We start from the raw sequence: 14,760 nt of genomic DNA, 5'->3' as shown, positions 1-14,760 counted from the left end.
ATACCTCACCAGGTGGGTGGGCTCCCCTCCTGGCCACTCTACCCCCAGGGGTCCTGAGGCTGTAAGAAACAGAAAAGCCACAGGGAGAAAGAGAAAGCAGAGCTGATTGCGACCCAGAGAAAGCATGAGCTGCAGCAGCTGCATGGCTGCAAAGGCAGGGGGCTCGCATCACAGAGTGGGAAGTGAAAAACAGGCAACCCAAGCACCGCAGCGATGGGTAGGATGCAGGTGCCGTCTGGGGGAGGGGCGACCTGCCCAGCTCTTCACACAGCTCTGCTGGACAGGGTCTGAGGCCAGATGCAAACAGGCATCTCCTGCTGCATGTTTCTCTCTGCAGCAGTGGAAACATCCAGCCACTGCTCCATTGCTTCTGACAAGTGTGGCATAATGTTTCAGTTCCCGAGTTCTCATTCCAAGGTCTGGTATTTTCATTGGCTGCTATCCCTTTAATCTCTTTGTTCTAAATGTTTCAGATAACCTGCCCCAAGATCCCCTGTGTTAACGATGGAAGCTCTGGATCAGTGTGAGAGACAGCTTGACATATGGCGGAATACATAGACTAACATTTCCCAAACTGTATTCCATGGAACACAAGCCCCAGCCATGTTCCTGATGAGGGCAAATTCTTTGGTTTTGTTTTTTGTTTGTTTGTTTGTTTTCTTTTGGAAACATTACCTTCTATATCCTTCCTCTGGGGAATTCACATGCCTGTTAGCATATTAAAGGCTCTGACAATACCTACCATGAAGACATTTTTAAAAAATTGTATCTGTCTTGCCTGATCAGGTGGTGGCACAGTGGATAGAGTGTCAGACTAGGATGCAGAGGACCCTGTTCAAAACCCCAAGGTCACTGACTTGAGCACGGGCTCACCAGCTTGAGCACAGGGGCGCTGGTTTGAGCCCAAGGTCTCTGGCTTGAGCAAGGTGTCATTCGCACTCTGCTGTAGCCCCACGGTCAAGGCACATATGAGAAAGCAATCCATGAGCAACTAAAGCGACCCAATGAAGAATTAATGCTTCTCATCTCTCTCCCTTCCTGTCTGCCTGTCCTTATTTCTCTCTCTCTGTCTCTCTCTCTCTCTCTGTCTCTGTCACACACAAAAAAATTGTATCTGTTTCATCCAATGTTATCCTTAATCCCAGAATGCTTTCTTTGTTCGTATACCTATTAGCATCCTCCAGGAACTGTCCATGTACTAGACCAGCGATTTTTCAACTGGGAACCACAAGAGTTTGTAAAACATGCAATACTTGACTATTTAGCTAGGGGCACTGACCTCTTTTCCCTTAGACTGTCAAATAAAAAATAACAATAGCCAACACAACACAGCTGTGCAGTGTGACTGAATCAAAATTATACCTATTTTTTTTGGTCAGGTCAGCAAAACAATTTATGGGGGGGGGTGCCACAGAATTTTAGTAATTAGATTATGTGTGCTATAAGATAAAAAAAGGTTGAAAATTGCTGTGCTAGGCTAATCTGAGAACAGCCATCTTCAGGAGTCATTACAGCTTTTAGATTGGACATACGAACAATGAATGATTTTAGGTAAATTAAAAATGCAGTTGGAGCCCCTTCCTTCAAGAAAACAAAATGGAGAGACTGGACCTCACGGAGCCGGACAGGGCAGAAGTAGACTCAGAGCTCTGGGGAGGGGGTGCTGGGAGCAGGACACGCAGGAGGAGGCTTGGCCCCCAGACCTGTGAAGATCATATAACATAAGCATGTGGCAGGCCTGGAGGTCCCTAGAGCATTGCCTTTTGTTCAGTTGAAATAAGTTCGCTTGTTTGGCAGCATTCCAAGGACCCAAATAAAATTTACTTACCAAAAAATGCATTTCTTTGTTGTGTTAATTAGGAGTCCAATCTCACATTACTGAGAGAAAAACCTTTCTTGTTTTTTTAAGATTTTTATTTTTAATTTAATGAGTTTTTTTGAGAGGCAGGTGAGAGAAACATCAATTTGTTATTCCACTTATTTATGCATTCATTCGTTGACTCTTGTACGTGCCCTGACCAGGGGATCAAACCCATAACCTTTGACATGAACCAACTGAGCTACCCGGCCAGGGCCTGAAACTCCTTTAACTGGTGTTACTGAGCATCTACTCTGTATTTCTCTGCACTGTGGTGACAACAGAGGAATAAAGTCCAGCGCTGAGCTCTCATCGTAATACAAATCACATTCCTCTGCAAGTCTCCCGTCGGCTAGCTGTTTTATATATGTCTGTTTTGTTTCATGTTTCACATAGTTCTGATCAAAATAAGCCCTTAAATATTTTAACCTGTATTTATTTGTGTAACCCTCTCTTTTCTCCTGGGAATGTTCACTCTGAAATGGGCTCAGAGAGAGATTTAATAGCCTATTGGTTTCAACCAGCCACAGCGCTTATTTTAGAACAAAGATACCTTTAAACAAGAAATTACAGTAGAAAGTACTGGACAGGTGTGTTTCTGCGTATGTCTCTATGTTTATGCTTACGTGTTTAGTGAAGGAGAAAAGGAAGCAGAGTCAGAACACAGTAATTAGAGAAGGTATATGATTTATAATTTCCTTTTCAGTGGGAAGTATTCTGATTAAGTGCTTCTTAGTCCAAAGAAAGAAGGATCAGAAGCAGCTAAAGCAGCAGAATTATGCAGAGTTGGAAAAGAACCAGAAGCTCAAACAGGTGCCCAACCACCAGCCAAGTTAGGTTCAGACATTTTTGGGGAGATGAGGAGAGGTACCGGAGCAAGGTTAGCAGGGCAGGGCTTACCTGGCCTCTCTCGCTCCACGTCGCCAGGAACTGCTGAGTGGTTGGCTTCAGCCCTTGACCACTCTGGTATGAAGTAGTCAGCTTCATTCCAAGCATTCTTTGAATGAAGAACAGCCATGACTTTGATTTATGGCCATCCTTTGGAAGCCTCTACTGGTGGGCTGGATGCTAGCCCTGTGTTACCATAATCTGTTGGCCTAGAATAATATGCTGGGATTGAGGAGGAAGGTGCAGAAGAAATAGAACAATAAATATAGTACATCTGAACATCGGCCTTTGTGAAAATAGAAATGCTTCTCTCCTTGCTTCCCACATGTATTCAATTGAAATGCATGAAAGAAAATGAAATTTTGAGTGTGTCATAGGGTTAGACTGAGGGCCAGAAAATTCTGTTAGGTCAGATGAAATTAGATTGGGCGTCAGAAGGCAGTGAGAGTCTGCCCCCATAACTTCCAGTGAATTTACTTTACTGCTAGACAGAGAAGAGCCTATCCATTTTCTAAAAATGTCCAGCTCAGGCTGGGTTTTTTTTGTTGTTGTTCTTACTCTTATGGCTTTTAGTTGCCTTAAGAAAGTTAGTGAAGCCCTATGCGCCTCAGCCTCCTACTCCGCATAATGAAATAGTGGCACTCACATCATGAGCTCCTGGGGAGAGGTGAGATAACCAATGCAGAGTTGGGCTCCTGGCTGGGTACATAGCATCGCTCTCTCTCCCTATTTGGTGGAGAAAAGAAAAGGCTCTCTTTTGCCTTCAAATCCTGGACTTGAGGGGGGAGGGTGAGGGAACCAACCTATTAGGGAATTCAAATTTTCTCAGAATCCCTCAAACACAAAGAGATGGTCTGACATCTTGTAGGTGCTGATGGCACGGGTGCTAAAACAAAAAACCTCTGTACTGATTTAATCTCACTGGCTTACTCCCTACAGTTCAGGAGGAGACGGCTCCCTGGAGACCGTGACCACTTTACCGAGTAAGTATCCACCAGGGGCCTTGAGACTGTCCACTCCTTGCATCTGACCCCTAGATTTCTTGAGATGCTTTTCAGCTAAGGAAGGAGGAAACAACATCTTCCTTCCAATTACCATTGATATGGGAGGAGAGGTTTGTTGATGACTGAATACACTAAGAGTCCTGTCTGGTAGAGGCCATTCTCTGGCCAATATTGTAATCATTTTTAGATATATCATTTGGAACACCTTTAACTTGCCTGATCTCAAAAAACAAACAAACAAACAAACAGGTAAAGAGCCCCATCCAGAACAACGATGATACTAACAAATGAACTTTGGCTGCCATCACTCCCATCTCAGCGCTGCCTTCTGCATCCATGATGACTGCCGCTGTTGCCTTAGAGCACCTGGGACAGAAAAAAACACCGTATAACTGACACGTGTGTCAAATTCTAAATGGAGATGGCATGGAGATAATCTGTGAATAGCCAAACACTGAGTTCATATTTCAGTAAAGAAACCAAAAAGGGAAAAAGAAAAAGAAATGGGAGGACAGACCTGTGGGCAGGTGACTTAAGGGGGTGGAATATACACTTTATTTGGAGCCCAGAGACCTGGCTTTTCTATGTGCTTGCCAGGTGACCAAGGGCAAGTCTCCAGACATTCTGAGCCTCAGATTTCTCCACCTGGCCCAGAGCATGAAGAGACAATCCAATGAGATAGTGAGAATTCTCTGCACGATTCTCTGTGAATTATGAAAAAAAAAAAAAAAAAAAGCTGAGAGGCTCGTGCTGCCTCGGCCACCTTGTCATCAAGTCACGTCAGCCCAGAGGGGCCCCGCTCCTGCTGGCACGCCTCCGCTGCCTCGCCTTGGGCTGCCTGACTGGAAATGCAGCCCAGCGTGGGGACCCTGGACTGGAGAAGACCCCTGGCCTTCCAGCCTAAGCTCTCTGTGTCCTATGTGCCCCTTCTTCTTCCAGACATCCTTCGGAAGTTTAACAGACATCTCACAGGCTACGCACTGGGCACGGGTGACGCCAATGACACAAATGCGTTCCTCAACCAGGCTGTTCCTGGAGCGAAGGCTGAGTACGGCGTTTGGGGAGGGGGCTCCGTGGGAGGCACTCCCCTTTAAGATGTTACTACGCCCTCCATGTGCAAAGGGGACATTTATCCCTTTGCAGTGATGATTTGAGGGCCTCTCGGCTACTCCCTTCCCTGGCCGCCCCTGTGACTAAGCTATGGAGGCTGCAGCTTGGAGGGATCCTGTGCTCCTAAAAGCTGAATTCCTGACCTTACTTTCATATGCAGCATGTTCTAATCACTCGACTAACTGACCAGCCTTATCCAATTTTTAAAACTTACCATGGCATGATGGTGCTAGAGAGATTCACTCTCTCCAAAGCCTGGCAAGTGGCAATTCCCCAAAAAGATCAGGGCATGCCAAACAAAGAGATGGGCAAGCCAGCACCTCCTTCCTTAGAGGCCTCTGGGGCAACAAGTCCTGTCCTATCCCTAGCCCCACTGCAGAGCAAACAGGAAGTGCAGCTGAGAAGCCAGAAGCCGCTAAGGCAGAAGGGCTCAGCTTCCCAGGACCATCTCCCCGGGAAGCCCTCATCCAGCACCTCGAGGTCCCAGCAGTCTGGGTCCCCTTGTTTCAGCCCGGTCATCTAAGCCTCTGTCACACTGTCACCTTCTTGCTCAGGGCCATACCCTCCGGTTGATGAGCACGGCCCCCATATCTGCTCACTCAGCCTGGGTAATAGAAGTAGCTGAGGACAGATGGACCCACCATCGGGTCCCAGTAGGTCACCGTGTTGTGAATCCATCCCACCCAGACCTGTAACAGGGTCCTGAACTAGTGTGGAGCTCAGGATGCCTGAGATCTAGTCCTCCTAGGAATTATAAACCCGGGCTCATTACAGTGTCTATTTATTCTCCATCTCTTTCTAAAAGAGGCATTTAGATAAGTTTATATAAAAAATAACACAACTAACATATCCTTAAGAGAAAAATCACAGCCGCTGTGATTTTTTTTATATAGTTTCTGTGCCTGAACAGCAAACTCAACTTCCTGGCAGCCAAGGTGAAAAGAGGAAGCATGCTAAAACTTTCATAGATCTAATTTCAGGAACTAAACCAGTTCTTCACAGGTGACAAATGGTTTCCTAGCATGGACTCATAAAAGACACTTTGCACATGTGGTTCTAGGAAAGAGACTATGAGTAACAAATATAATTGGCCGTACCTTTGACTATAGCAGTAGGACAAACACACAGTTAGTTGGCTTTCAAAGGGTTATTTGTTGAAATAACTCTCCAGAACAGGCAAGCAGCTCCTTGCCCCTGAGCCACAGGGTCCCTACCAGCTCATGCAGTGGGGCTAACACCATGGAAACCTCCTGTACAGCCCTTTAGCAGAAAAAATCCAGGCTCTCTTCCTGAATAAAACTCATTTCCTCTCCTTTTCAGGGCACTTACAAGCCAAGTTCAGGCTCTGGTGCAGAGGATGAGAGAAGACCAGGTGAGACAGATTTATGGTTACTTTTAAACGTTAATTTTCTAATCCACAAAAGTCCCCAAACGGATTGGTCTGCTGTGAAACAGTGAGCCCCCTGTCACTAGAGTAGCAGTGGGTAGCCCTGGCTGGAGACATTCTGGAGGGGATCGTTTGTGTCCGTGAGTAGAGGCTTGTTGCTGATCACAAGGACCTTGAAAGTCCTTCCTGATGCTGAGAGTCTGTGATCTATAAATAAACGCCAAAAATTCTTTCAGCTCTGAGATTCTGATTCTGTTATTTCAAGTGGGCAAAGAAGCCTCAGAAGGTTGAATGGATTTTCTAGAGCTCTGGTGTTTTTTTATTTGTTTGTTTCTTTGCTGGAAATCATCAAGCATTCTCCTCCCTCTGCGTAGAGAGTAAATTTCCATGAGGACTGGAAGGTCATCACGGTGCTGATTGGAGGCAGTGACTTATGTGACTACTGCACGGATTCGGTAATGGTGGTGGGCCGGGCCTGCTCATTGCTCCTGACTGACCAGCAGGCCTTGGAGAGCCTCTTTGAGAACAGTCCCAAGAATCAATCCTAGGGTTGTTCAACTACACCTGTGTGTGCGTGCACATACATGCACCTGCATCCACGCATACACTTCCTACCCCATGACCTTCGACTTTCCACCGCCACCTCCATGTCCCAGGTAGTGGGGTAGCAGGTGCTGATTGATGGTGCTTCTACCCCTCTCTCTTAAAATTCCTGAAAATTCAGAAAGGAAAGAAACTGGAAACCCCAAGCAGTTAGAAAGAGGACTCTCTACCAGGGGTCCCCAAACTACGGCCCACGGGCCACATGCGGCCCCCTGAGGCCATTTATCCAGCCCCTGCTGCACTTCCGGAAGGGGCACCTCTTTCATTGGTGGTCAGTGAAAGGAGCACATTGACCATCTCATTAGCCAAAAGCAGGCCCATAGTTCCTATTGAAATACTGGTCAGTTTCTTGATTTAAATTTACTTGTTTTTTATTTTAAATATTGTATTTGTTCCCATTTTGTTTTTTTACTTTAAAATAAGATATATGCAGTGTGCATAGGGATTTGTTCATAGTTTTTTTTATAGTCCGGCCCTCCAACGGTCTGAGGGACAGTGAACTGGCCCCCTGTGTAAAAAGTTTGGGGACCCCTGCTCTCTACCTTCGGCTCCTGAACTAAAGCTCTGGCTGAAGGTTCCAGTGTTTTGGCTGGTCCATCTTTTTTTTTTTTTTTTTTTTTTTTTTTCATTTTTCTGAAGCTGGAAACGGGGAGAGACAGTCAGACAGACTCCCGCATGCGCCCGACCGGGATCCACCCGGCACGCCCACCATGGGGCGACGCTCTGCCCACCAGGGGGCGATGCTCTGCCCATCCTGGGCGTCGCCATATTGCGACCAGAGCCACTCTAGCGCCTGGGGCAGAGGCCACAGAGCCATCCCCAGCGCCCGGGCCATCTTTGCTCCAATGGAGCCTTGGCTGCGGGAGGGGAAGAGAGAGACAGAGAGGAAAGTGCGGCGGAGGGGTGGAGAAGCAAATGGGCGCTTCTCCTGTGTGCCCTGGCCGGGAATCGAACCCGGGTCCTCCGCACGCTAGGCCGACGCTCTACCGCTGAGCCAACCGGCCAGGGCTGGTCCATCTTTGATAACAGCGAGTGGCCAACCACTCACCTCAGATTCTGAAATGATGATCTGGTGACCCGGGAGGCCAGAGGGAGAGCAAGTTCTTGGGGCTGGAGCCAGAGGGGGACCTACAACTGCCCCGTGGGCCTTTCCTCTTAACCAGCTCCTCCTGTCCCTCCTGTCTCTTCCCAGGATTTCTATTCTGCAGCCAACTTTTTTGACCGTCTCCGCAATGCCTTGGACATCCTGCATAGAGAGGTGGGTGGTAACGGCTCAAGCCTGGTGGGGGTAAAGGTGGGTGGGGAGAAGAAGGTGAAGGCTTCTTCCCTTTTTAGCGGTTGAGGCCTACCCACAGGGAAGCCTCGTTGCATTTGGAATCAGCCCAGCAGCATCTCAGGCTTGAAGAAGGGGAGGCACTGTGTACACTAATCATCCCCCCACCACTGCCTGGGGCATGCCTTGGTGGCAGCAATTGAGTGGCTCCAGGCTGGGCACTGTACTCTGGGCCTCACAGTGTATCTAAAGCAAGCCCTTCTCTGATCCAGTGCCCAGCAGTGTGCTCTGTCCCCACCCCAGGCAGAGGGAAGCCCCTCGTATACTCTGACCACCAGGTGGTTCTCTGGGTGGCTGAGTCTCAGGCCTGCTCAGCAGTTGGTACAGGCTAGGCTAGAGAGAAATGGTCAAGGACTCATGCCCTGGCAAACAGGGTGTCTGTCTCACCAAATTTAAAGCTAGCAGATTTGGGTTCACTAACTGGTGGCTGAACTCTGAGCATTTAGACTTGGGTCCGCCATATTGTCCCATTCCAAGAGGTGGCGTTTGCACTGCAGCCCACGCGGACGCACGGCCTGCCGGGTCCTCAGTGGTAGCCCCGTGCAGATGCCTCCACAGAACTCCACTCAGGGACATTGGAGCTGGAGTTCTGCAGGGGCCCTCGAGCCTGTTCCTACTTCTGCCTAAGGCAGCTGTGGAGAGGAGCCCCCGGAACCCCCCTCTCACCTCGGCCTTGCCCTCAGGCGCCCAGAGCCCTGGTCAACCTCGTGGACTTCATGAGCCCCAGTGTCATGCGGCAGGTCTTCCTGGGAAACCCAGACAAGTGCCCGGTGCAGCAAGCCAGGTAGGCAGGTGCTGGCTGCCCCCGGCTGGGGGAGGGTTCGCCCCTGGGCTGGCTCCTGCAGTGGTACCTCCCCTGGGGTCTTTGTGACTTGGTCTGTCCATGTGCCCAAGTCTGCAAAGAGGCAGGACCACCCCTTTCTAGGAGGTTAGAGCCATGCCCACCCCCATCCGACCTCAGGGTGTCAGCAGGAACCTCTGTGGTGGGGGGAGCTCAGGCAGAGGGGCCCGGGCCGAGGCAAAGGCTAGTGCTTGAGAGACAGCTTGCTGGCCTGTAGGGACAGCATGAAATGGTCACCCTGAAGCAGAGTGAGGAAGCCACACAATCTAGTCACCTTTAGCAGAAGAGGTGAATTAGGGCGGGGACTTCAAATTGGGAGGGTTTTGTTTCTGAAACTGGGCAAGACAAGAGGCACGTGGGTATGTTTTATTATTCTTCGTACCTTATATATATGTGTATTTATTTAACAAATACTTTCACAGAACTCACGGTGAGCCAGGCACTGTCCTGAGTACTTCAGAGATAACATCTCTTTTAACATTAAGTGTATTTTCTGGGTAGGAAATAATTCATAACAAAATAAAAGACAAAATGAGGCATTAGTGTCCACTAAGGAGGTGTCAGAGGTCGTGAGCATTGGAGGCTCCCAAATACCAGCTCCAATTCCAGAGGATGTATTTTTATTTTATTTTTTAAAAAATTAAACATCGCATTTGCATTGCCTAAATTCATCGTTTCAGCATAATTTGCTTCAGGCCCAGTGCCTGCTGTCCACTACTTGTACTCTGTTAATATGAGAGGGTGCCCCTGCATGAACCCTTGGGAACTTATCCAGCGTCCATGTCAGGCCTGAATCCGCCCCTGAGTATGTCTCATGGCACATGCTCCTACGCCCAGGCCCGAGTGAGCGGCCCCGTGCAGCAGAACCAGCCCTGACCAGCCCTCTGGGGTCTCCTGCCTCCCTCTCCTTGTACAGTGTTTTCTGTAACTGCGTCCTGACCCCTCGGGAGAGCTCCCAAGAGCTGGCCAGGCTGGAGGCCCTCACCAGAGCCTACCAGGTGAGACCACGAAGGGCACGGTCCAGGGCTCTCCCCACTCAGTGGACACGCCAGCCCCGAGCCCCTTAGGGCAGACACGCAGTGGAGGGAAGAACTGTTCAGGGTTTGGAGGGGGGCTTCGCCATCTAGGCCCCTTCTTCTCCCCCACCTGGCTGAGGTGTCTCGGGTCCCCTGTTGAAGTTATTACAAAGGGATGTAGGTGGCAAAGCCCCCATGGCTCAGCTGCCAGGGTGGCTTAACCCCAATGCTTTGCCTGAGGAGGAAATTAGCCTTGGATGCCCCGTGGAACCCCTTCCCCTCCCCTGCACCCTGGGGCACAGCTGTCCACCCCCCCCCCCTGCCCCTTCTGGAGACTCTTCCCAGGTTTTATTCCCTGTGGGACTTCCTGCCTGGCCCTACAGAGCTTACAGTTCACTCAAGAGCAAAACAAAAAGGTGACCCAACCCGTTTCTAATTCTCTGGAAAGAGCTTTGCAATCGAGTGCGAGTGTCTTTGCACGCTTGAGGGAAGGGCTGAGCCAGCACCCTTCCCCCACTCACCAGGGAGACGGGGACTCTGCCCACCACTGCCACCCTTGCCCCACTGGGTTCTGGGCCCACCGAGGGCCTATGCTGAAGGCACCCATGGGTGTGTCCCCAGAGCAGCATGCGTGAGCTGGTGGAGTCAGGCCGCTATGACACGCGGGAGGACTTCTCTGTGGTACTGCAGCCCTTCTTCCACGACATCCGGCTGCCCATCCTGGAGGTATGTGTGCCCCTGCCCTCCCTGCTGGGGCTCCTGGAGAGAAGAGGAAATTCAGAGCAGAAATGCCACATACTTCCTTGAGAGTGTGAATAAAACGGGAGAGAGGCAGGCAGCTCTCCAGGTGCTGGTCTGGTGGGTGGGGCCTCCTTGAACATCTGAGCTGCGTTCCTAGTGGCAGCCTGATATGGCAGAGCAGCCTCCACTTTACTGAGCATCTACTATGTGTCAGGCACTGTGATCGCCACACATAAAGTCTCCACACCTTTTCAAGGTGACTTTTATCATCTCCATAGAGCAGAGGATCAGAGGTGCCAAGTAGCCTTCCTAAAATCATAAGGAGATATGGGACAGAGAGACAAGGCTTGACCATGTCCAGCTCCAGAGCATTCACTTCCTGCCACATGCCCATGACACTGCAGTCATATAGGAGGGTTCTGGGTAGTCAGTTTCCACCCCTGCTGTGCTCTGCGTCTGACCGGCCCGCCTACACTGAGCAGAAGAGCGAGCTCTATGAGTGGACCAGGGTGGGGACTTGGTTCTGTCCACCTGCACTTCCATCTTAAGGGCCCCACCTAACTGGAGGGAGCTTCGAGCACCCCTGAGTGCCTCAGGAAAGAGGAGGGTGGCACGCTGCCTTGTATTGGCTTTGCCCAGGGCTGCCCCGAGGCTCGGCCCCGTTCTCCCCACTAAGACCACTGGGACCACCTGGCCAGTGGCTGGAAAGTAGATTTTCTACTTCGAGATCTATTCCCTGAACCATGGCATGGGCTATATAGCAGGGGTCCCCAAACTTTTTACACAGGGGGCCAGTTCACTGTCCCTCAGACCGTTGGAGGGCCGGACTATAAAAAAAAACTATGAACAAATCCTTATGCACACTGCACATATCTTATTTTAAAGTAAAAAAATAAAACGAGAACAAATACAATATTTAAAATAAAGAACAAGTAAATTTAAATCAACAAACTGACCAGTATTTCAGTGGGAACTATGCTCCTCTCACTGACCACGAATGAAAGAGGTGCCCCTTCCAGAAGTGCGGCAGGGGCCGGATAAATGGCCTCAGGGGGCCGCATGCGGCCCGCGGGCCGTAGTTTGGGGACCCCTGGGCTAGAGCATCACACCAACATGCCTAAAAACAAATATGGCACTTTTATTATTATTATTATTATTATTAAATAATAGAAATTATGGGACCAGGAAGGAGGATGGGGGTTTGGGGTCACCCAAGGCTACTGATCTGTGGCCTTGCTCTGCTCCCCCTCTGGAAGTAAGCAGGCCTGGAGAAGTCCAAGGGCTCAGAGCACCCCCGGGGAGGAGGGTGGTGGGAGGTCCACCCCAGGTTCAGGCCCATCAGCTGTGGATCCCACTCCACCCTCTGCACCACCAGGACCTTGAGGAAGTCTATTTCTCCCCTACAGGACGGGCGCCCGGATACGTCTTTCTTTGCCCCAGACTGCATCCACCCAAGTCAGAAATTCCACTCCCAGCTCTCCAAGGCCCTTTGGGCCAATATGGTAAAAAAAAAAGTGGGGTGCCCCTGGTTCTAGACTAGAGCAAAGCACCAGCCCCATAGGATTGAGTTTGTCATTGGTCCCCCTTTGCCAGCAAGGTACAGAGGAGCCATGCCTGGCACATCTGTAGACATCTATAGAATTGAAAACCCAGAGTCCTTAAGATCCCAGGGCTAACCACACGCTCCCCTCTGTGCTTTGAACTCTGATGAGGGACTCTTCACATGAATGCAAGGCAGGACCCTCGCGTATTCAGCATGTTCTATGTGCCAGCAACTGCGCCGGGTGGTTTAAGCCATGTTCCCCATTGAAGCTTCTCAACAGCCCTGCTCTATCATAAGTTTATGAGGAAGCTAAATCCTCGAGAAGCTAAGAGACTCGCCCGGGATCCCACAGCTGGCAACTGGCAGAGCCAGAAATGGAGCCAAAGCCTCTGAAACTGAGTTAGGAGACTTCCCACTGCAGGATGCTGCCCAGATATGTTCACGTTCATAGAAACAAAGGAGTACACCTGTGTCTCTCTTTTTCTTTCCCAATCAGCTCGAACCACTAGGAAGGAAAACGGATACCCTGGACCTGAGAGCAGATATACCCCTCTCCTGCCCCACTCAGGTAATAAGGACCTGCTCATTCCTGACCTCCCTCCCCCCTCCCCCTCCTCCACAGCTTCCTCCTTGCCCATCTTGCCCCTGACCTGGAAGCAGATGGACTTCGGAGGATGGAGGGAAGTCAATGAGAATGGAAAGGGGAGAAGCACTTATTTCTTTGGGAATGAAAGGGGTAGGGGGAGAGGAGGCCTGGGCCCAAGCAGAGGTTGAGGGTCAGGGTGAGAAGGGTGGATTCTTGAGCAGGGGAGTCAGGAAGCAGGAAGGATGACAAGAAGGCTCATTTTAGCACTGGCATGAGCGGCAGACGGGAAAGCCAGACAGCAGGTGGAGGCCTAGCGAGAAGCCAGCAGGTCAGAAGTTGTGCTTAGCGGTGGCAGAGCCTGAATTGGGAGATTCCCGCAGGGATCGGGTCAAGGAGGACAGCCCTGGAGCTCTGTGGAGGAGGGGCAAGTCAGAGTGGCCTTGGTGAGAACTCAGCTCCTTTTTAGGAGGAAAATGTAAGTGGTTGTTCAACTTGACTTCAGGCCTAGGGGTGGGGGCAGGTTCGTGTTCCCACTGCCTTCAGCAACCTCTTCTAGGCCCTGTCTTCCGACTTTTTCACCAAATAAGGCCGTGGCCCAAGAGCCTTCAGCAGCAATAAAAGCAGAAGAGCCTGACCCAAACTGGGAGGCTGGGTTTCCCTTCTGGGGGGGCTGCTTCACTGCCTCCCACCCTCCAGGCCTGCAGCTCCCCCGTGTATCTGCCAGGGCTCCAGAGAGAGTGGCAGGCTTTTGGGGACCCGTGTGCCCTGTCTGCTACCTTCCCCACCCCAGTCTGCAGCCCAGGCTTAGCAGGTGCACCATCGGCGTCATCAGGAGGACAAGGTGGTGGGAAGAAGGGGTGCGGAAGTGAGGACAATGGCAGCGGAGGGCTCAGCTGCTGGGTCCAGAGCCTGGAGCAAGGGCAGTGGTCCAGTGATGTAACAGCCAGAGCACCAGGGATGCCTCCCCTCCAAAGGTCAGATGCTGGCCAAAGGCTGTGGCAAAGGGGACTCTACTGGGCCAGGGGTAAACGGTTTGATTGCTAACTCCTGAGCATGTCCAAGGGGCCCTAGGGGAGGAGTCAGGCAACCTCTGTAGTGGGGGTCAGGCTATAAACCATACTGGAGGTATTTCACTGTTTTTACAACCCATATTGACATACTGAACATCAGTCATGGAAAACTCCAATATTCCCATTCAACCTTCCATTAAATAGTAAGAGTAATAACACATTCCAGGGAGCCATCATTGCTCTTCCTCCCCACAAACATTCATTAAATACCAGACTGGAGTCTAGGCACTGTCAGGGAGAACCCTGTCACCATGGACCTCAAGGTGATCTGTGTCACTCTCTGCCCCAGGCAAGGAGCCAGATAGGGTGCCGTTCCAACAACACGCAAGCCACAATGGGCTCTGCTCCTCCCCCTGGACAGAGTCTGACTGGGCCATTGGCCAGCAGAGGAGAGCAGATCCAGCCTCCTGGAACCACAGAAGCCCAGCCTAGAAGAAGTGGTTGCCAGGCAACCCCAGAGTCCATTCCCAAAGGCTCCATCTGTTGGCTAGCCCCATTTCACCATACCAGGCAATGTAGCATTCTGTGTTCCTCGAGTCCCATCTGCTCCCTCCCGTGTGCCTTGGAGCTATATAAAAGTCCACCGGCATCTCCGTGTGAGCTGACAGGGCTCAGGCAGCACATATTTTAGTGCTAGTGGTGTCTAAAGATAGAGGCAAGAGGCAGGACCCAGTGGGGAGGAGGGGGCTGAGATGGATGCAAGCACTCGGGAGCTTTCTCATCCTCCTCCCTGCTCCCCCACTCCCCGCCCCAGTCAACTGCAAGTGCGTTCTGCCCAGG

At 50.7% G+C, this 14,760-nt stretch overlaps 1 protein-coding gene across 1 annotated transcript in view; it reads left to right on the top strand.

The window, feature by feature from the left end:
* The window catches only part of PLB1 (phospholipase B1), a 122,868-nt gene that overhangs the window by 78,021 nt on the left and 30,087 nt on the right, over positions 1–14,760 (top strand). The window contains exons 34-43 of the mRNA XM_066378622.1: positions 3,686–3,729; positions 4,690–4,798; positions 6,181–6,232; positions 6,622–6,702; positions 8,043–8,108; positions 8,867–8,967; positions 9,941–10,022; positions 10,662–10,766; positions 12,188–12,283; positions 12,821–12,892. Of these exons, the coding sequence (XP_066234719.1) occupies positions 3,686–3,729; positions 4,690–4,798; positions 6,181–6,232; positions 6,622–6,702; positions 8,043–8,108; positions 8,867–8,967; positions 9,941–10,022; positions 10,662–10,766; positions 12,188–12,283; positions 12,821–12,892 (808 nt within the window). The remainder of the gene's footprint in view (positions 1–3,685; positions 3,730–4,689; positions 4,799–6,180; positions 6,233–6,621; positions 6,703–8,042; positions 8,109–8,866; positions 8,968–9,940; positions 10,023–10,661; positions 10,767–12,187; positions 12,284–12,820; positions 12,893–14,760) is intronic.

Source organism: Saccopteryx leptura, chromosome 3, assembly GCF_036850995.1.
Source record: "Saccopteryx leptura isolate mSacLep1 chromosome 3, mSacLep1_pri_phased_curated, whole genome shotgun sequence".
Classification (NCBI taxonomy): domain Eukaryota; kingdom Metazoa; phylum Chordata; class Mammalia; order Chiroptera; family Emballonuridae; genus Saccopteryx; species Saccopteryx leptura.
The sequence above is the reverse complement of the archived record's forward strand: the minus strand, read 5'-3'. Positions and strand labels throughout refer to the sequence as shown.